The sequence below is a fragment of the Aulonocara sp. 'chitande type north' Nkhata Bay genome, linkage group LG11, assembly GCF_057382095.1.
Source record: "Aulonocara sp. 'chitande type north' Nkhata Bay isolate Kocher_YH1m ecotype deep benthic linkage group LG11, A_spYH_male_GT1.1, whole genome shotgun sequence".
Classification (NCBI taxonomy): Eukaryota; Metazoa; Chordata; class Actinopteri; order Cichliformes; family Cichlidae; genus Aulonocara; species Aulonocara sp. 'chitande type north' Nkhata Bay.
This window is the reverse complement of record NC_141354.1, coordinates 34,527,892-34,550,268: the sequence shown is the minus strand read 5'-3', so window position 1 is coordinate 34,550,268 and position 22,377 is coordinate 34,527,892. Positions and strand designations below refer to the sequence as shown.

General features: G+C 39.8%; 1 protein-coding gene across 1 annotated transcript in view; it reads right to left on the bottom strand.

Moving 5' to 3' along the window:
* The window catches only part of thsd7ab (thrombospondin, type I, domain containing 7Ab), a 204,973-nt gene that overhangs the window by 122,163 nt on the left and 60,433 nt on the right, over nucleotides 1-22,377 (bottom strand). Inside the window, exon 2 of the mRNA XM_086312316.1 lies at nucleotides 8,886-9,720. Coding sequence (XP_086168442.1) covers nucleotides 8,886-9,720 — 835 coding nt within the window. The remainder of the gene's footprint in view (nucleotides 1-8,885; nucleotides 9,721-22,377) is intronic.

The window sequence follows — 22,377 nt, the reverse complement described above, 5'->3', positions numbered from 1 at the left end:
GATTAAAACACCTCTGCAGTCTTTGAAGTGCTACTGGAGCGACACTGTGAAAAATCTTAGTTCTGTTTTTCTGCCAAACATGCTTGGTGTGCCGGCTCATCTTGCTTGGGAGGAAAACAATGAGGAATTTAAACAGTGAATGTGGCGCACAGAGGGTGATGGCTCGATTTCCTGTCTCAGATGGAACTTCTTGTGTTTTTAAAAAGCCCCCTAATGCAGCCAGTGACCCATTTTCTCAGCAGCTGGATCCTTTGAGTCGTTGCCGTTTGTTGTGTGCATGCCCAAGCATTTTTGTGGAGATTTCAAAGTTGCGAAAAGAAGTCATTATTTCTTCATCTCAGTCATTCAGACAGAATGAGGACACAATCAGATTCTATTTAAATAAGTAGATGACATCTGAAAAGTGCTCATTCTTAAGCATGTAGGTTTAATACATATACTTTCAGCAATGGACTCCAACAGACAAGATGCAGACAGCCAGAAAGTCTGCATACTGTAATTCAACACCTGTACACACTTGTTACTTGAATGTCAAATGACCAAAAAACGAAATTGATGTGGGTCAAAATGATTAAAGCAGCCTTTTTTTAATAAAAGAAAAATATCTGAGGGATAGATGTGGTCTCAAAAAATAAAATTAGTCGATCCCTGTACGACCTTCCCCATATGGAAAAGAAATAGAAAAAACTTATTAAAGACTTGCATAAGATGTGGCCTACTTCACATAGTGAATCATATAAGACTTATATGATTTACTCATGAAAGTGGCCACTTCCTCGTTACTCTCATATATTGTTTTAGTAAGTATCCAAAACATACAAGTTTCATTTATATAATTTTTCAAGGGATCTTATATCTTTTTTCACTCTTGTATGCTTTTCATACAAGTTTCACACAAGACAGATAGAAACTTTATAAGATTTATATATATCTTTTCCATATGGGTCTGCATCAAATTAAGTAAGAAACAAGCCCAATCAACAGGACAGCAGCTCAAGTTATAAGGAAACTGGCCTGTTTAGGATGAGTTGTCGGCAACAGAGTAAGAAGCGACTCACTGACAGATGTTCATCAAACGAAATTGGAAATGAAGTGAGCAAGATGTTTGGAGAGCACCCGGTCCGCAGATGACTGTTTTTTCTTTTTTTGCTGCACTGGGAAGTTTGTTCCACTTTTTTTTTCCTTTTTTTTCCGCAAGTGGCAAAAACAACTATGAATATTTTAGAACAAGAAATAAACAAGTCAAGGATTAATATTTATGTTCCTAAGGGCATGTGAGTTGTTTTCACGGCTCCTTTGAAATATTTGATCCCAGTTAGTGCTGAGAGCTTGGCGCAAACAAAGCATTAATGAATAGATTTAGTACATAATTGATTAAATCTTAGAGTACAAGTGGTGTGTGACTGAAATGTGATATGAATAGAGGCGTGCTCTATTGGCACTGTCACCAAATCCTTCTAAGAGATCAGAGCCGTCGCAAAAGCACAAGTTTGAAGGGAGCAGAGACGACATTTTAACTTAATGTCAGTCAAGGAACAGAAAGCGAGAGGATGGATCCAAAGAAGCAGCTCTTTAAAAGAATAGCTGATTACTTTACATTCACTTAGTAAAGACATCAAAGGTTTACACCAATACATGTTACAGAGACTTATTGACACCTGTTTGGCGTTTTACAAGTCTCACAGGTGTAATTTGCAATTTAAACTAAACTGTCCAGACTGCATGCACCACATCCTCGGATCTGTAAGATCTTAGTGAGCACAACCTTTGAAGAGTCAATAAAATATACCCTGTTTATAAAATACCAAAGTTAGTACACGAGCAATGAAACTTTGGTTTTTGCTTTCATGCTGACCTTACGCTGAACAACTTCTATATGTAATTTTTGTGTGGCTGATAATGACAGTAAAGTTGTTTTTTGTCATCTGTATTAAGTTAGTCTGTATATTTTCGTCTTGGCTATGCAAATAGTGATGGTCAAGCACTTGAATATTGTCAGCAGCTATTTCAGCAAGAAACATTCGGGCAAATAATGGCAGCTGTGGTGAAAGGGTTGTTCCTTTTACACTCTGTTTTTTTTTTGTATGTTTTCACCATGGGCGGCTAGGAAGAAGGTAGAGGTTGGTTGAGTACCAATTTGAAGGTGGTTCGATCCTCTACTCTTCATGTCAAATTATCCTTGGGCAAGATACTAAATCCACAGCTGCCCCCATTGGAGTGTGAGCGGCAAATGTTAGGTTCAAAGTGCTTAGGCATAGAGAAAAAATGTTATTTCATAAGAGAAAAGTAAAACTGTGTGTTACTATTTCCACGCGTTCTTATACGTTTAAAAAATGTCGTGGAAAGATGAAAAGTATTCAAAGGTAGGAAGGCATTACGACCACAGTCAGACAGCAGGCTTTCAATAGCCTCTTGGTGGTATTTACATTCGGTGAATGGGCTGTGGTTATGGGCTGTACTTTACTTTGCATCCATTCACACATACATTTATGCAGCACTTTTCATACTATACAAACAACCAGTCTGCAATTTGTGAAAAAGATCAGGAGCCTCAGTAGAACATGTAGACTATGAAGGCTACTAGTGTGTTGTTAGTCATTGCTGCTGTCAATCTAAAGTTTCCAGAGTAATTACATTTTTTTAACTAGAAGTTGAAGTTTGGAACTTGAACTTAACTGTTAGATTGGAAAAATCATAAAACAAAATTGTGTAACAATCTAAGTAATTTACCTTTTTAATAATAATTTCCTATTATTCTATCCCACATGGGATGCAAGAAAATGACAATACAAAAGGTTAAATGCTATTATAACATGCCAGAAATAACTTACCCTTTCACATAAATGGTAAAATGGGGCTCGAACCGGCAACCTTCCGATTACAAGGCGAACTCCCAACTCTTGAGCCACGATCGCCCCACATACTCTAGCAACATTTAGTCCTTCAATATCTAATATAAAATAACCTCCAAATGCAACTAAATTAACTGAAAAACATAATATAGTATATTCCAGTCTGCTTTGATGATAGTCTTCTTTTTACCACTATTTCCAGGATTTTTTTTCTTTTGTGAGGGTGCTTCATAATATGATAATCTGCTGAATCCATTTCCTTTTTCTCTTACTTAGCTAGCTGCAGTTCTCACTAAAATAGCCCATTGTGCTTGGTAGCATATTGAAAGCTATCCATGGATGATTGTAGATCTATAGCCATGGTAATTCTTAACGGGCCTTAACAAATTCAACCACAGATAACAACATATTACTCCATGTCATTATTTATTCACCAAAAATCGAGCCAACAGGCAGAAGCAGTGTAAAAGTATATTGAAAGTATTGAAATATAATAACAATATAAGTTTTGGCAGTCTGAATCATAACACCATGCCACGAAGGAAAGACATCGCCAATGATTGTGAATGATCTTCAGCAATGATTTTGTTGCTGCCCATCAATCTGGCAAGGATTATAAAACCATTTCTCAGTCTTCAATGAGAAAGATTATTCATAAATTCAAAAAATTAAAGGCTGTTTCCAATTTTGGCTGGATTGGATGACCTAGGAAAATTTAACCCAAGGTCGGAGTAGCAATGCTAAGAGAAATAGCGGAAAACCCAAGAGCCACATCTCAGACCTCACATAGCATGTTATTCATGATAGTGCAACTATCTCGAGAAAGGTGTGTGTCTTATTTGGAAGAGTTGCCAGGAGAAAACCTCGTCTCTCTAAAAATAACATGGCAGCCTGGCTTAGATTTGTAAAATTGCATCTGAACCAACCACAAGACTTTGCCAACAATGTCTTTGGACTGATCAGACCAATGTGGACATGTTTGGCCATAATGCAGAGTACCATGTGTGAAGAAAATTCACAGAATTCACCTGCTTGCTGCTACTACTGCACATTCACCTAATGTATATACTATTTATATAATGTTCTTCTTCTACCCCCCCCCCCCCCCCATTTTTGCACATGTCGAGGAGCATTTCAGGTTACATCGTGGCTCAAGAGTTGGGAGTTTGCCTTGTAATCGGAAGGTTGCCGGTTCGAGCCCCGGCTTGGACAGTCTTGGTCGTTGTGTCCTTGGGCAAGACACGACACAAGACACTTCACCCATTGCCTACTGGTGGTGGTCAGAGGGCCCGGTGGCGCCAGTGTCCGACAGCCTCGCCTCTGTCAGTGCGCCCCAGGGGAGCTGTGGCTACAATGTAGCTTGTCATCACCAGTGTGTGAATGGGTGGATGAATGTAGTGTAAAGAGCTACATAAATACAGGCCATTTACCTTTTTTTTTTTTACATTTCACTGTGTGTTATACTTGTATAACTATGCTTGTGACAAATAAAGAACCTTGAACCTTGAAAACTAAACACTGCATATTAGCGCAACCACCTCACACCAACTGTCAAACACTGTGGTGGACGGGTAATGATTTAGGCCAGCGGTCTCCAACCTTTTTTACGCCACGGACCGGTTTATGCCCGACAATATTTTCACGGACTGGCCTTTAAGGTGTCGTGGATAAATACAACAAAATAAAACTAGTACCGGTTTTTATTTATTCATAAAACACGTGAAAATACCCAGGAAAACCGAGTTAACGATAAAAACGATAACAAAATAACGCTGAAAACCGATAAAAACCCTGAAAACCATACATTTCACACCTGAGCCTCAACTCTCGCGGCCCGGTACCAAACGACTCACGGACCAGTACTGGTCCGAGGCCCGGAGGTTGGGGACCGCTGATTTAGGCTATAAAAGAAGCCCACACCAACTCAATGACTTCAATTACTTTGCAGCCATTGAGTCAACTGCATACTCTTTATACTCTTATGTTTACTATGAATACCTCTATGTAAACTGTCTCTCACAGCTAAAGTGTGGCAGAAACAGGAAAATGATCTCAAGCACACAAGCAAAATCACAAAAAAGAATAGAATCAAGGTGTTGCAATGGCCCAATCAAAGTTCAGACTGCAACCTGATTGAAATGATTTGGATAAACCATAATAGCGTTGTACATAAATAAATGCCTGCAATCCTCAATGAACTGCAGCAACGCTATGTACTTTAAGTTATAGCAGCTAAAAGTGAGTCATTAGGTGCACTTAGATTCAGACACTGCTTCTGTATTTTGGTTTAATAGTTAAATACATTTTGAAACAATGTAATATGTCATGTGATGTTATTTATCTGTGGTTGTATTTACCTAATTTTACATCCCGGTAAAGACTAAATATTTTTTATTCATGTCCTGACTGGAAAAAAAATCTGAGAAAAAAGTCAGAATTCTGACTTTTCATCAAAATTATTTTTTTTTCAGAATTCTGAGAAAAAAGTCAGAATTCTGACTTTTTTCTCAGAATTCTGACTTTTTTCTCAGAATTCAGGAAAAGAAGAGAAAAAAAAGACGTGCCCACTTTTTTTTCCAGTGGCCCTAATCCTCTTCCGTATAGAACAGACAGAAAATGTACCTTCTCTTTTTAGTTTTTTTACTTTCTTTCATACCATTATTGTAATCTTGGCTTGCAGTATAAACTGTTTCAACTTGCAGTGGAAAACCAACTATATCATATAGCTGTCAAAGTAGTGTTAAGCACTTTGAAGTATAGGTAAAGTATGTCCCCACTCAGGATAAAAATAAGTAAGCATTGGAAAAGATGCGTAGACCAGATGGGAAAAACCAGCAAACCACACCTAGCATACAACTCTTGTCTTATCCAGGACACAAAACTAGACTGATGGAGGCATCGGACTAATTTTGGGGTTCAGTATTTTGCCCAAGGACACTTGTGAAGCAGATCAGCCAGACACCTTGCAGTGACTAGCCACAGTCGCCCAGCTTGGCTTTTTCATTTTGGTACAGCAATGCAATCCTGCGATCTTCCCAGGATACAAAATGTATGCAACTGTATATGAGCTCATTAGAGATAATGATTCATAATATCAATTAGCCAGTCAGAAAAAATAGTTTCTCCACAACAGAGTCTGTGGGAGGGACATTAGACTTTAGCACCGACTAAAATTTACTAGGGAACAATAAGTCTGATGTTTACTTAATGAATATAAGTTTTGAGAACAGTATACTGCTAGAGTATCTCTGTTGTAATTAATCATGTTAATAAAAAAGATACAGTGAAAGGTTTCTGTTAGCAATGCCCTTCTATCAAATACGGTGATCTCTAGCAGAGAGGAGAGTAAATGTTTGATGGGCATTTCAGGCAGGAACTAGAGTGAGTGAGATGGAGCTGAGAGCTATTTGATCTATCTTATTTTGAGTCAGACAGTGTAGCTCACAGCTATAATGTCAGGGCAAAAGATTAGATTCCCCATCGGCTTAGCAGTATAAGCACTCGTACAGTTAAACCGTGTATTTTGGGTAAAAGTACCCACTGAAGGTGTAATTTAGTGACCTATTTGAATAGTGATTTGTTTGATGTGGTTCCATTTTTCACTTTATGATATTGCTTTACAATTACTGACTTATTTTATCTCCCACTCACAATTGATGTCTCTCAAACCAATTTCTTTATCTATGTCTTTAGAGGTTTCTTTTAGTAACTTCACTCTTAACCCTCTCAAGGCAGGCGTTGCAGATTTGCAACAGTTAAAAACTAACAACCTGATTACCCCACATACATATTTTATGAGTTTTTTTTTACTCAGAAGTACCACTGCAGGACTTGGTTGTGCATTAGCAACAAAAAGTTTAATTTGAGCCTGAGAGGGTTAAATCACACATAATGACACTAGATTATCCACTTGTCTGTTATGTGAACATGCCGTGTTGTTCTGCAGTTCACTCTTAAGCATAAAAAGATTTCCATTTGCAGTAATTGCCCCGACCCCTACTATGTGCATAATTGGAAACCTGGACGTGGGGAGAAGAGCAGCAACAAGAGACAAGAACAGAACAGAGCAGGAGCATGCATGACAACAGATTTAACACTGATGATGGAACGTTATGAAACAGCACAAAAAGGAGGACCTGGAATGAAGGTGGGTTGCAAAGCAGCTTGGAGCATGCAGCAGGCTAAAGCAGCTTAAATAGAGTGTCTTTATAATAACCGTACCTGAGCCTGGATTGTCTGAACTAAAATATATTAAAATGGAATTAAAAACAATTAGGTTTTTATTTCCAGAAAATTATGTTTTCGGTTATAATGCAATATTTTTCACCTCTTTTAAAGCTTTGTTTTCTTCATTGGCGTGGTTATGCCTCCCATCTATCTCTGGGCAAAATATGTGTTTCATACACAAAATATACTTCCTATTGAAATACTTTAACTATATATCCATACTGATGATTTGTATCCATGAACACACACACACACATGAATTAGATTACTTTTTTGTGACTATTTCATGTTTTCTAATGAGGCCGAGCTGAGTGGAAAACAAGCAACACAACACATCAGGAAGAAGCTGAGAAATCTATATTTTCCTGATTTATTTTGGCCATGTCAACAGACCTGCTAACACTTTGGATCTGTAGCATTCATCAGAATGTGGGAGAAAATGGAGGTCCTGTCATTTATATTCCTGATCCTATATCCTATGTACATTTTTGGATAGTATGACATGAATTTAAAACAAAGTAGTAGTAGTTAGCATCGTCGTCTCACAGCAAGAAGGTGCTCCACCAGCCTGACCGGGCCTTACTGTGTGGAGTTTGCTTGTTCTCCTTGCGTCTGCGTGGGCTCTCTCTGTGTACCCCACTCGTCACCCAGTAACTATGGAATAGACTCTAGCCCCTGCACAGTCCTGAGCTGGAAAGTAAAATGTACGGAGGTAACAAGTTCTGTACTGAGTATTCTGTTTTTTTGTATTGCATATAAACTTGTTTAGATTGAAGATTTTAAACTAAAAATCATCTTTCAGTTCACCATGTGTCATATATTGAATATAGGGATCCAATACATCTCTCTCTGAGAAGGCAGCTTTGATAGATTGCACCCTCTGGCAGGAAGAGCTACACATTAAAGTCCAATGAAATGCAGAGTGGCAGGGGAGCCATGTTTGGCCTCATGATAGTGTTTGGCTATGATATACACTGCATTCCCTGCTTTATGCTCTGAAAGGCACTGTCAGAGAGCTCTCTTTGTTTGTCCAGTATAGGCTCATCCACACCCATAGGGGCCTGTAAGGATATAGATGACTGAGGCTGCACTGCAATTAATGAATTGTTTGTGTAAACTGTGCCTTTAACCTATATCCTTGGTTACCATAACCTTGTTCCTTCGTTTTTTTTTGCAAGAAAAACATCCTTTTGGTGGCATTTTGAGCAACGCTTGATTTGTTCAATTTTTCTTAAAACATCTGATTCGAAACCACAGGGCAAAACACTGAAAATTGCCATATTTCGAAGTACCACACAGATTCATAGTTCAGATTGATCTCATGTCACAAAAGGAGTTTTTCTTTTCCACTTCCATCCTCAGAAGTTGACATGAAATACAATGTACGGGGAGTTGTGCCTCATTGCTCTGACAGCACAGCAGTGACAAAGACACAGCGGATAAACATCCTCCCCTGCATGTCACTTCATGACAGGGTGAAGAAAAACTTTCAGGAGGACAAATTTGGCTTCATGTTCAGAAATTCACCAGATGAACCTTCTGACAACAATAAATGGACAAACATACAAATACCTAGAGTAATCAATAGTCAGCAACACAAAGAAAATATGAAAACAGAGATATTGATTACATTAGGCAAAAAGCCTGAAAGGCAGGGGAAACATGCTTTAGTTTAAAAATTCAGCAAAAGCATTTGCAGTAATACCTATGAAAGGAAGCTTAAATTTATGCTGAGGGGGAATAAAAGCACACATACAAACAAAAAACCAACAACATACACATTACTACAAAAATATTGCCACTCACTTGCGTCCCACAGTGCTCCCATTCCTATGGATGCAAGTCACCTCCCGATTCTGGTAGCCCACCTGAATGTCCCAGAAGGGACTCTCTTGCCGGTTGAGGCGGTTCCTGGTACGCTTCTTCTGGATAAGCTCCCTAGTCTCGGGATCTTTTACTCCTGCCCTCTCCCGGAGCCCTTGCCCTTTGCCTTTCCTGCGTTTAACTTGGCGAGCTGTCCGAGTCTGCGGGAGGGCACAAGAGTTCCACGGTCCAACCCTGAGACTGTACATGCCCTCTGGACCTGTGCAAGGCCCTGGTTTGCAAGACTGGAACTCAGTCAGGTTGGGACAGGCAGCGCCTCCAAAAAGCGGAGGGACTAGGACACTGCGCACTCTGTTCCTGAGGCCTGTTCCACACGTTTTGGAGCAGGATGTCCATGGCGAGTACTCAGAAACCACACAATCCTGAGGGCAAGGGATCAAACATGCCTGCTCTAGACGAGGCTTGGGTTCAAAGTACTCACAGATGGCATCCTCTGCTGGAGATTCGTCTGACTTGAGTATGCAGCCCACCTCCCGGATCTGAATGCCCTCTTCGCCTCCACTGCACGTGAACTGCCGTGGGGCCCCAAAGGTCCTTGCTGATACTGGCACGCACTCATTCCAGGCACCCAGTTTCCAGTCATAAAGGTCCTTGTGCCAGTCGCACACACGGAAACAGTTTCTCTGGTTTGAGGGACGCTGTGCCTGGTCACAGTTGGTGTGAAGTGTTGTCCAGCCATCCACATGGGCACACCAGACTGCCCGGCTTTGGCTGCCACCCAGGCCGCAGTCGCTGCCCATACATCTTCCCCATGGACCTGGGAAACAAATGAACAAGCTCAAATCACAATGAAGAAACATAAAACAATAATCCTTTCAGCTTTAAATGACAAGAAAAGCACTCAGGAGCATTGTAAGAAAACTTGTAAGGAAATTCTAAACACAACACATCACAATACGGCTTTGAAGAAGCAGGAAATTATATTAGCAGGAATAAAAGATGCTAGTCAGATTGGAGGAAGTGAAACAAAACAGCATAATGCCACAGGCTGGACTCGATTGAAAGTGTAGAATAAACAAATAAGCCATATTTATCCTAATAATGATGAATGGAAGGCACTAATGCCACTTCATGTGTACCTTTAAAACAGAAATCCATATGGAAGCATCAGTTAATCAAATGCTTGAAACCTAATTCTAAACCAAGACTATTTCATTTTCTTTTTCTCAGCTAAGAAAAAGGCACATAATACATCTTCAAGGATGACACAGTAAATTCACAGACTCCTTTAATATGGCCCTTGATGTAAATGTGCTGAAAAGCTGTCAGCAGCTGAAGTGAGTGCAAAAATGTGTCATATTAAATAAAAATAATCCGCCGCCTTGTTTTTGCACGACACTTCGGTCAGACACAGTGATTCTTTCTGCATGGTAAAAACTGGGTGGCTGCCATTGAGGCGGGGAGGGATGATTAGGCAATGCAAACACAATGTGCAACAGTAGAGATTATAGGTGATCAAATGCAAGTGTCTGAAAGTTAATTTACAGGGGCAATGAGTTATCTGTGGCGTTTATCAAAGTCTATTGACAACCAGCAGAAATTGCCACAAACATCAATAAACGTATATTTCTTGGTACACAAGAGTTTGGCAAAGTCTTCCCTTGTCCCCATTTACTTAACCCTCTCAAGGCAAGCGTTGCCGATTTGCAACAGTTAAAAACTAACAACCTTTATGAGGTTCTTTTTACTCAGAAGTACCACTGCAGGACTTGGTTGTGCATTAGCAACAAAAAGTTTAATTTGAGCCTGAGAGCGTTAATGACAGCACAGACTGAACAGACAGTACATAACAGGACTAGAGGAGGGGAGAGGTTGCTGTATATGTGGTTTAATAATTAAATATACTGCTGGTACTGACTCAGGAATACCGACATGTAACCTCAAATAAAAAGATGTTCTATATTTTTCTTATTGTCTGAAAGTTCAATTACAATGTCAAAATCATGACATGATCTTGTTAAATGATTTGTTGCAGCCTGTTTAGATTAGCCTCCTACCATTCATCAGACCCCTCTTTAAAGTTAACATAACACGCTTGGCTGCTCAAAGGTATCAAAGTAGCCATTATGACAAAATATGTAAAAGTCTTTATTTGGCAGCTACAGTTACTTCTAGTTTTCTAAAAATAAGCATTTTTTCTTAAGCATGTGGCTACAATACAACCGGACCTTATCGCTAAGTGGTTTGCTGGCATGTGGTGAATAACACTGGCCTACAGTCAAACTGCTTTTGATATAAATGTAGTCAGACATTACTAATTTAGTGTTACAGCAACTGAAAATTATGCTTAAAATTTTCAGTCATTATCTGCTATTCTCTTAGTTTAAAGATCAAAAGTTATCAATCAAAACCAAAAAATGACTTAAATACATTTTGACTGTTGAATGTTGGAGAAAAAAAGGCCCAAATGGGGATATGTGTTGATTTTCAGGTGACCATTCGTCCTATAATATGCATCCAATTTTCCATTTTATATCACAATGTACTGTTCTCTTGTGATTGTTAGTGATGAAACCAACATTTTTTGGATTCTAGATCCAATCTAATCCAAAATGCTGCAGCAAGAATACTGACAGGGACTAGAAAGAGAGAGCAGATATCTCCTGTTTTGGCTTCCCTTCATTGGCTTCCTGTTAAATCCAGAATTGAATTCAAAATCCTGCTCCTCACATACAAGGTCTTAAATAATCAGGCCCCATCTTAACTTAATGACCTTGTAGTACCATATCACCCTATTAGAGCACTTCGCTCTCGCTCTGCAGGCCTACTTGTTGTTTCTAGAGTATTTAAAAGTAGAATGGGAGGGAGAGCCTTCAGTTTTCAGGCCCCTCTTCTGTGGAACCAGCTTCCAGTTTGGATTCAGGAGACAGACACTATCTCTACTTTCAAGATTAGGCTTAAAGCTTTCCTTTTTGCTAAAGCATATAGTTAGGGCTGGACCAGGTGACCCTGAATCCTCCCTTAGTTATGCTGCAATAGACATAGGCTGCCGGGGGATTCCCATGATGCATTGAGTTTTTCCTTTCCAGTCACCTTTCTCACTCACTATGTATTAATAGACCTCTCTGCATTGAATCATATCTGTTATTAATCTCTGTCTCTCTTCCACAGCATGTCTTTTATCCTGTCTTCCTTCTCTCACCCCAACCGGTCGCAGCAGATGGCCGCCCCTCCCTGAGCCTGGTTCTGCCGGAGGTTTCTTCCTGTTAAAAGGGAGTTTTTCCTTCCCACTGTTGCCAAAGTGCTTGCTCATAGGGGGTCATATGATTGCTGGGTTTTTCTCTGTATCTATGAAGCGCCTTGAGGCGACTTATGTTGTGATTTGGCGCTATATAAATAAAATTGAATTGAATTGAATTGAATAGATAATTGATGAAACTGACATTTTGCAATGCCACAACATCCCACCTAGGCTCAACACCCTGACCTGGCTTGGACAGCTCTAATTAAATTCGGAGCAGCTGTTATTTATTTTAACTGATATAAAATAATGCTTTATTTTCTAATGTGATGTTTCATATTAAGTCTGTTCTATACCGACTGTTTCCCAATTTTTAAGATGTTGCGATTTAAAAAACTTGTTGGTAACCATAAATAGACACAAGTTTGACAATTTAGTCAAATTGAAATTGAAACACCTTGGTATTTTAATTGTCATATCTGGATTCAGCACATTTTAATCTGCATGCTTAGAGGTTAAATTGATACTGCTGATTCCTTTGCAGAGCATCTGTTAGTGTAATGCTTCAAATCCACAAGGAGCAGAAGTATCCGTCAGCATACCGAAGGTCTAGTAATGTGCTGCTTAAAACAGTCTCCAACAAAAGCACTATTTATTTCTGTTTCAAAGGTGTTGCTAAAACCTTTGAGCATTTTAAGTTTTAGCAATCAGCCCCTTTCTACTTATGGATAGTTTAATCGCATCCTTTGTCTGATCCTAAGTACTTTTGACCTTAATGGAAAACATCGTGATGAGATGGAAAGGTAAAGGACAACTGAAGGACAATTTATAGGGACTTAGGTAAAGTAGTGAAATGACGTGCTCAGAGAATCCGGCTGCACTTATAGTAAGTGGATTAATGATATGGTTGATGACACACCGTTTTATTGTAGTAAGACTTTACCTAAGATCTTTGTTTGTCTTGTATAACAATAGAGACCTTAAAGGGGCTTCATAAAATGGATTTCCTGGACTCTACTAAATTAAACTGTTTAGGAACAGCATGTGCGGGTGGGTATCTCTGTCTGAGATGATCATATTAGGAATATGCCCTCTGAATATGCCTGAAACGGAGTATTTAAAGCAGTTTGAAGGCTGAGCTTTTGTCTCATGGCCTAAACTCATTATTTCAACCTTTGCCATGTTTAAATTAAATACAAGCATGCACTATTGTAATACAGGGTGGGCCATTTATATGGATACACCGTAATAACATGGGAATGGTTGGTGATATTAAAGTCCTGTTTGTGGCACATTAGTATATGTGAGGGGGCAAACTCCTCAAGATGGGTGGTGACCATGGTGGCCATTTAGAAGTCGGCCATCTTGGATACAACTTTTGTTTTTTCAATAGGAAGAGGGCCATGTGACACATCAAACTTATTGGTAATGTCACAAGAAAAACAATGGTGTGCTTGGTTTCAACGTAACTTTATTTTTTCATGAGTTATTTACAAGTTTCTCTTAGTTCACAGCCATTGACATGTCAAAGAGATTAACATGAGAGGAGTGGATCGAAATTGTGTTGATGTCTGGTGAACGGAGTAACCGGGTCATTGCAGCAGATTTCAATGCAAGACACCCTACGAGACCACCCATCTCCCATGCTACAGTTAGCAAACTGCTTGCTAAGTTTCGTGAAACTGGTTCAGTGTCGATTTGCCAAAATGTGGACGCAAGAAAACTGTCACTAATGAAGAAACATCAGTGGCTGTCCTAGCTTCACTCAGCAAGAGCCCACAGCATAGCACTCGCCGCATGTCACTGGAGAGTGGCATTAGTCGAACATCCCTTCGGCAGATATTAGCTAAATGGCACCCTTACAAACTCCAGCTACTGCAGCATCTCAACAAGGATGACCCAGATCGGCGCACAGAATTTGCAGAATGAGCAAAACAAAAATTGGAACAGGACCCTCAGTTCACGCAGAAGATTTTGGGGCGACTGTGGCTCAGGGGGTTGGGAATCGCATCTGTAACCGGAAGGTCGCCGCTTCGATCCCTGGGCTCTCTGTCCTGGTCGTTGTGTCCTTGGGCAAGACACTTTACCCTACCGCCTGCTGGTGTTAGCCAGAGGGGCCGATGGCGCGATATGGCAGCCTCGCCTCTGTCAGTCTGCCCCAGGGCAGCTGTGGCTACAACTGTAGCTTGCCTCCACCAGTGTGTGAATGTGAGAGTGAATGAATAGTGGAATTGTAAAGCGCTTTGGGTGCCTTGAAAAGTGCTATATAAATCCAATCCATTATTATTTGTTCAGTGATGAGGCAAACTTTTATGTGAATGGTGAAGTTAACAAAGAAAACCACCGCTATTGGTCTGACACTAACCCACATTGGATGGATCCCTCCAAGACTGTTGGAACATCAAAAGTGATGGTTTGGTGTGGTATATGGGGTACAACGATAGTGGGTCCATTCTTCATCAATGGAAACCTCAAGGCCACTGGATATTTGAAATTGCTACATGATGATGTGTTTCCCTCTTTATGCACTGAAGCTGGCACGTTCCCTGAGTTTTTCCAGCAAGATGGTGCACCACCACATTATGGGTGCCAGGTCCGAGCATTCCTAGATGAACAGTTTCCTGGAAAGTGGATTGGTCATCGTTGGCCAGTTGAATGGCCCCCAAGGTCTCCCGATCTGACCCCCTTAGACTTTTATCTTTAGGGTCATATGAAGGCAATTATCTATGGTGTGAAGATACGAGAGGTGCAGCACCTGAAACTACGGATACTGGATGCCTGTGCTGGCATTTCTCTGCAGTGTTGCTATCAGTGTGTGAAGAGTGGGAGGAGAGGGTTGCATTGACAATCCAACACAATGGGTAGCACATTGAACACATTTTATAAGTGGTCAGAAACTTGTAAATAACTCATAAAAGAATAAAGTTACGTTGAAACCAAGCACACCATTGTTTTTCTTGTGACAATACCAATAAGTTTGATGTGTCACATGGCCCTCTTCCTATTGAAAAAATAAAAGTTCTATCCAAGATGGCCGACTTCTAAATGGCCACCATGGTCACCACCCATCTTGAGGAGTTTGCCCCCTCACATATACTAATGTGCCACAAACAGGACTTTAATATCACCAACCACTCCCATTTTATTACGGTGTATCCATATAAATGGCCCACCCTGTAGTATAAATATGACAGAAAATAAGGGAAAGTATACATTTAACTACAACTTGAAAAAAAACTGAATAAAGAACACAGGGTCTAATTTATGTTTCACCACAAAAAAAGCTGACATTACTAAAACCGTCTTAACCCTGTCAGCCCAACTCAGCCGGCACGCCAAGGAGGCTGCAGAACACTCATCAACACAGGGTGGCTGCACTCTGACTGTGTTATCCAAAGGCTATTGATACTACAAAGGAAAAGAAATCACACTAATTGGGAAACTTCAGTTCAATCCCACATTAACCTCTCAGCTAATTGATTACTATCCGGAGCTGAGCCCGGAGCTGGACTCTTTGCAGGAGACGGGCGGTAAAGGTAAGGGCACCTCTTGCTGACCCAGATCCAGATAAAAATCCTGGCAAGCAATCAGGAGCACAGTTCCAAAAATGGAAGCCTATCATGAAGCTGCCTTGTAGTCTGGTCTTCAGTGTCAGCAGCCAATGTGCCAGACAGGAGTCATCGTGATGAAGCATACACAGGAGCCTCTAAGCATATTTGAAATGGCTGGTTTACCTCACATTGTATCAACACGCCATTTGATCAAGTGATCTCTGCCTACTGGGAATCTACAGACTCAGCTCACAACTCATTTGTAGAACTTGTGGATTTGAGAAGAAGAAGTGAAATATATTTAGGATGCCCAGTGATGAATTCTCAGTTCAATTTAATTCAATTTATATAGCACCAAATTACAACTGTTGCATCAAGGTGCTTTACACGGTAATGCATGATAAAGACCATACAATATACAGGAAAAAAAAATGGACAAGCATTTGGTGACAGTGGGAAGGAAAAACTCCCCTTTAACAGGAAGAAAGCTTCGGCAGAATCAGGCCCAGGGAGCAGCAGCCAACTGGTGTGACTGGTTGGGGTTGATGGGAGGAGAGCGAGAAAACAATAATAACTAATGATGAAATGCAGAGTGGTGCATAAACACAAAAGAAGCAGTGCATTATGGGAATCCCCCAGCACCCCAGGCCTATTTGAGTGGTTGAATTTTGACGTGATGTACATTTTTAATCGAATCCAATAATTGAAAAATGTGTACTAGAGGTTTTTGTCTTCACAATACAAACTGACAAAGACAGAGAATATTATCTTGAGAGCTGATATTCAGTTCCAAGCAGAAGAAATAAAATGTATCCAAAACCAAAAATGCAGCAGAATCAGACACATCCCACTCATATCTAATCTATCCCAGACAGAAGTTATCTCCTCTAAGACTGCTCTCTGGCACTGCCCTTCAGCACTCCTCGGGCTTAGTAATGTGGAGTTAAAGAGTGGTTAAAGGTCAAAATGCTTGGCCCTATTCAACATGATCTAAGTAGAACAGTGGCAGCCTGTAGTCTTATGTATCTTCTCAGAAGAGAAAGTTTGCTATGTCTGATCTTTACAGTTGCTTCCATGTTATGTCGCTCTGTTCAGACACAAAGCTGGAGCAAGGCCTTTTCTCCAAATGTAAATCAATGTGAAAGTCGTGTAGCTTACAGCTAACCTTTCAATATTGCTGCAGTCTGACAGGTTCATTTAACATTCTGAAAACAAAGTGTGTCTCGCCTCCATTTATCACAAAGTATTCAAAGAATTATCCATTACTGTCACTCGGCTGCACATCACACATTTGACACATGTCTGATTAGTAATCTTTTGACACAAAAAAACAGGTGTCATACAGAAAAATACAACCCACATTTGGGCAAGTCATTCAATTGTGTTACATTTATATTAATTTTCTTCTGGATTTTACTTGATATCAGAAGACAAATACACAAACACAAGCCCACATATTGATGAAACTTAACAGACGACTATGTTATAAAAGTGCATGTACAGAAGTCCCAGTTTTAGCCAAATATTCTTTTGGCTGCACATTATTGTAGATAATAGTAATGTTATTGATAACCTCATCATGTAAAATTATTCAACTTTAAGTGCTCATGTCATTAATGTGATATTTTGACTCGTGATACATCAAACAATTTTACCACTGAAAATTGTGAGATACATTTGCCACATGCAATAAACTACTGGAACAGCTACTAATGCATAATTTTGACACTTGTTGGTAGTTGTTGGATATTTATATAGGCTTAACCACCCATCCCTCATTTATAATATTTGCTTCAGAAAGCAAATTAAAAATTAATGCATGTTTGGGGTAGTGACCTCTGTCAGAGCACTAGTGTTTGAACTACATTGGCTGTCACCACTCCATAGTAAGACATGACCAACACTTTGAGAAGGTATGAATGTTGACAGAAGGGTTTTTCAGATGACCTGCAAGATTAATGTATGAGGGGAAGTGCGGTAAGAGCATAATACAGTATAACACAGGAAAATTAATTTAAGCATCATAGGAATGCTCTATGAGGTAAATGTGCTGATGCTGCGAGCCCATTAAAAAAGGACCCAAAGGCAGACTAAACAGGAAAAGTGGAAGCTAACAAAAATAAAGGACGAGTTCAAGCTAATAAATACTTACAGGAATCCCAGAAACACGAATTTTTGCACTGCGGTTAAAAAGTCCAAAACAAACACACAGTAGGGGTGTGAATACCTTTAATAAATCTGAAGATGAACTTGAGGTGGACACAGCCAGGAAAGACAGACTTACAAATATTGGAAGGGAACAAATGGACACAGGGTACGCAAAAAGACAAAGATGGGAAGTAAAACAACCAATAGTGGTAGCACATCTGTCAATCTCCCACTTCACTTTTTCTATACTGATAAACAGGATGCTGAGATACTTAAACTCAACTTGGGGCAGCAACTTGTCCCTTTTCTAGTTGTGAACCATGGCCTCAGATTTGGAGGCGCTGATTCTCATTCCCACCACTTCACACTCGGCTGTGAACATTTTAGTGCAAGCTGGAGGCCACCAACCGAATCACCTTCCAAAACGAACCAATACTGATGATTCAATGCGTGGGAAGGCAAATCAGAGTCTGCTCTATTGTGGTATTGTCTTTATGGTATGCCTGTTTATGTGTTATTACATTTAAGCCCATTCTCATTCCTGGGACATCACTTAATGTTGTTTTATCAGAGCTGCTGGAATGGATCTTTTATGGAAAAGGTGTCCTTTGTAAGCAGATTTTGATGCCTATGGTTATTGCATTGTCACATGCTACTCATCATTTTTCAGTGTGCAGTTACTGTTGTGAAGGGGGTATTTTACCTCAAACCACAATCGTTCCATAAGCCTAACCAAGAAGTTTTTATTTTTTAAGACTGAGCAGAAGAACAAAAAACAAAAAGAAACATACAAAACACAAAATGCAAACCAGAGTTTAACACACCTGTGATTTAATCCACTGCAACCCTGCTATAACCATTTATTACAGGCACTGTAGGACTCTAAACAGTGACAATTAATATTGTAACAGCTGGTGTGTAAAGCTACACCTGGTAAGTAATAAGACGACACAGGTGTTATCTAACTGACTGCATTATAGCACGTCATAGGTTGAATTACTCTCGTTTCCGCTTCTGCTTCTTTTTTCATAATTCATGACTGAATTGACCATAGAAATTAAATTACTTCTTTTCAGAGCAACGCAGAAGCCAAGAGCACATTAATATGCAGAGAAATCAGGTACTTTGAAGATGAAAAAAAAAAATCTGAAAGTCACCAAAAAGAAGGGAAATGATCTAAAGGCACTTTTACCTAGCTTCAATCATAATGAAATTATCTATTCCCTGTAATACTCAGGGCCCCAGCAGGTCCCCCGGGAGTCCTCGGGCCTCATAATGGGATCTTTCCTCCGAGCACTATATGTGAAGTGTAATATCCTCACTGTTGGGGTGAGAGTCTGATCTCTGACTGGGCCTCGAGTGTCTATTTAATGAACAGCTTCTTTGTCCCTGCAGGGTTAGCTTCACTAATGAATGGGTCACTGTAACACTCGCTCTCTTTCTCGCTGCTTGTGTTTGTTTGTTATTTCTCAAATCCACAACTGGGTCCGGCACTCAAAGACAGGACCTTTCTCTCGGCCAGGGTCGAGGTTCATCTCAGGATCATCGCCGCTGACTGGCTGCCGCTTCACTGCGATGTTACAGCCAGTGGATGTGTCTTGACTTCAGAGCTGTCAGTTCTGCTGTCATGTCCAACTATATAAAAAAGGTCAAATAAAATACGAGTTGCTTTGCCACAATCAGCAAAAATTTGGTGTTCTTGAGACATTCAGGGTCAGTGCAGTGTTATATATGTGGAAATTTAGCCACAGCTGAACAATGTCAGACTCCTACAGCAGCAGGAAAGTGTCAGTATGTTGTAGAGTAATAAGAAACAACAGTCTGAAGAGTAAAAGTGAGGTTATGTATCTAAGGGCTGGCTCTCCCACACAATTTCAGTGAAAGAGAATGAATTCAGTCAAATTGTCAGATTAAATCAAATCTCAGAAATATGATTTCACACAGGTCTGATTTTATGGATGACTATATTTATTATATGGCAGGTCATAAATAACCCTTCTTTTAGCATTTTCATAATATTCTAAGGTTTGTTAAAGCGTGGAAGCAAAGTGCTTTTTTCACGATGAAGAGATGGTGTTTTAAGTTTCATCCTCGGAAATTGATTCATCAGTTCCACAGCAGTACTGCGAGATGTCAGTTTGATTATGTAAGCTCAATTTTTTATTCAAAGCTCCAACGCTGTACATGAAACTACTGTTGTTTGAGTAGCTGAAAAGCTCCTTTCTAAGAGTTCAGCTCTCCATGTAGCATCACAGTTTAGACAGAATTAACCGTATGAACTACAATGGGATAATTGCATGTTTGCATAGCCTTTGGAAGAACTAAGCATTACCACATTGGACTTGCCATGTTGAGTCACATTAGGCTCTGCACTGCATTTGTTTGCCGAGAGCTACAGAACAAATCTGCACAAGGCAAAGGCCAACTGTGCATTGTTATTGTGTTTAAAGAGCACAGCCAGCTATAAATACTGCCATTTCTTGTTGGGCATGGTCACAAAGTCATTATTTAGCACCAGATGGATACCAGCCCTTTAGGTCCAAATGGGCAACAATGTGCCTGAAAGGTTATTGTGGAAAAGAGCAAAAGTTAAAGGAGAAAAGAAGAGAACCAAAGGCTAGCCCTTAACATCTGAAGGAATACTTTGAGCAGCTTAGCATTCATGGATGATTGTTAACCGTAGCCTGCCTTCAGTGTGATTGGTGCCCAGGGCTGTGCAGCGTTAAGCCACATTGACTAAAGCTCTCTGCTCACACTTGATCTAAATTTCATTAACTGTAATACCATGATTGTGCTTGCACGGCTTGAAGGAGCTCCTCTGACTCTTTTATTCATTGCGTCCAACAGACGCAGACGTTTCAACAAGTCACACAATATGAAATAAGTCCTCTCAATTTTTATCTGGGCTCCTTTCTGCATGCAGTATCTGCATACTCCATATTACAGCTTAATAAGAGCAACAGGGTGCTACAGTCATTTAATGTGTATATTAATTTTCATTGGTGTTTTGAATTGAAGCTTAAGAATCATGCTAATTTATTTTTATCCTAACACTCAGCCATTATATTTATCTTAATTTTACTTCATATTCACCATCATCAGTTCTGCCAAACAGACATAGATAAATTCAAGGTACTGATATTCCAACATTTTCTGTCAAATGGCAAAAACTTCAGTGCATTACTGCATTTGTGTAGAACAGCTATTATGTCATGCTACTATGATATGTCGGCAGTTTCTTTAGGACTGCATAGTCAGACTGAGGCACTTTTGACAGCCAATGTGTGGAATCTGGACCTATAATGACTCCTCCTTTTTTATTACTTTATTACTTGTGCAAAAGTGTCACCACTCCACTAGCATTTAACTTGATTCCAACGTTTTAAATAATGTCCACATGTATATAGTGCTGCAGAAACTGTGTACTGTGTATTGCTGCTCTTCTTTAGGTGGTGAGCCCTTTTCATTAAATGATATATGGTCTTATATCACACTTTTATTCTTCTTCTTTTCTACCTGAGCACTCAAAGCCCTTTATAGAACATGCCTCATTCACCAAATCATACTCATTCATACAAGCACATTTTCCACACCTAGGTGCTTTCTGTCTAACGTTCACACACATTCACACCTTGGAGAGCAACTTGGGGTTCGGTATCTTGCCCAGTAATAATTTGGCATTCAGACTGAAGGAGCAATGGATGAAACCAACAACGTTCCAGTTAATAGATGACTTGCTCTATCTCCTGAGCAACAGCCACCCACTACAGCAGTTAGTTGTGGTGTGCGCCACACAAGAGGAGATTATCCACCTGTCTGTTTATCGCGAGCAGTACCTACATAGAAAATGGACAGTATAGGAAAGAACTTCTTTATCTCAACAAAAGCAAAATGATTTTGTTGCTTAGTTCGGAAATACTGTAGATGGGAAGGCTTTGTGCCTGGGAGGCACTGACCAACCAACCAACCAACCAACCAACCCCCCCCCCCCCCCCCCCCCAAAAGAAAGTAAAAATAAAAAATAAATTAAAAAAAAATTGCTGACCCCCCTCGGCAAGACTTTCTCATGTTGGTAATAATTTCAGCAAGAGGGAGGAAGACACCCTTCAGTTGAAACATTAACTTGTTATTTAAGACAGATTATTATTGATTTTAAAAACTTATTTGATCTTTATATGCATCTCCTTTAAGTATCAATTGCATCAGCAGAAAAATAACGAGGCATATAATTATTTTCTTTCTCTTTTTTTTCCATATTTTTTTTTTAAGTAACCTATATTTAAAAACAGAATAATAAAACTAGAAATTCTGTTTTTGGTGTGCCACCCTGATATTTTTTAGTGGCCCCCGGATTGCCACCCATATTAAAAACTTCTGGAGACGCCCCTGATTTCAGGCAGTTCACTTTAATAATTGTTTATGCTGTAAATTCTATCATCTGGATATTGCACAGATGAATGCAATTTGTTTTTTAGGGCACAGGATGTGTCCATATATGAGTGAGTACAAAGCTAGGGCTCAATAAATAAACATT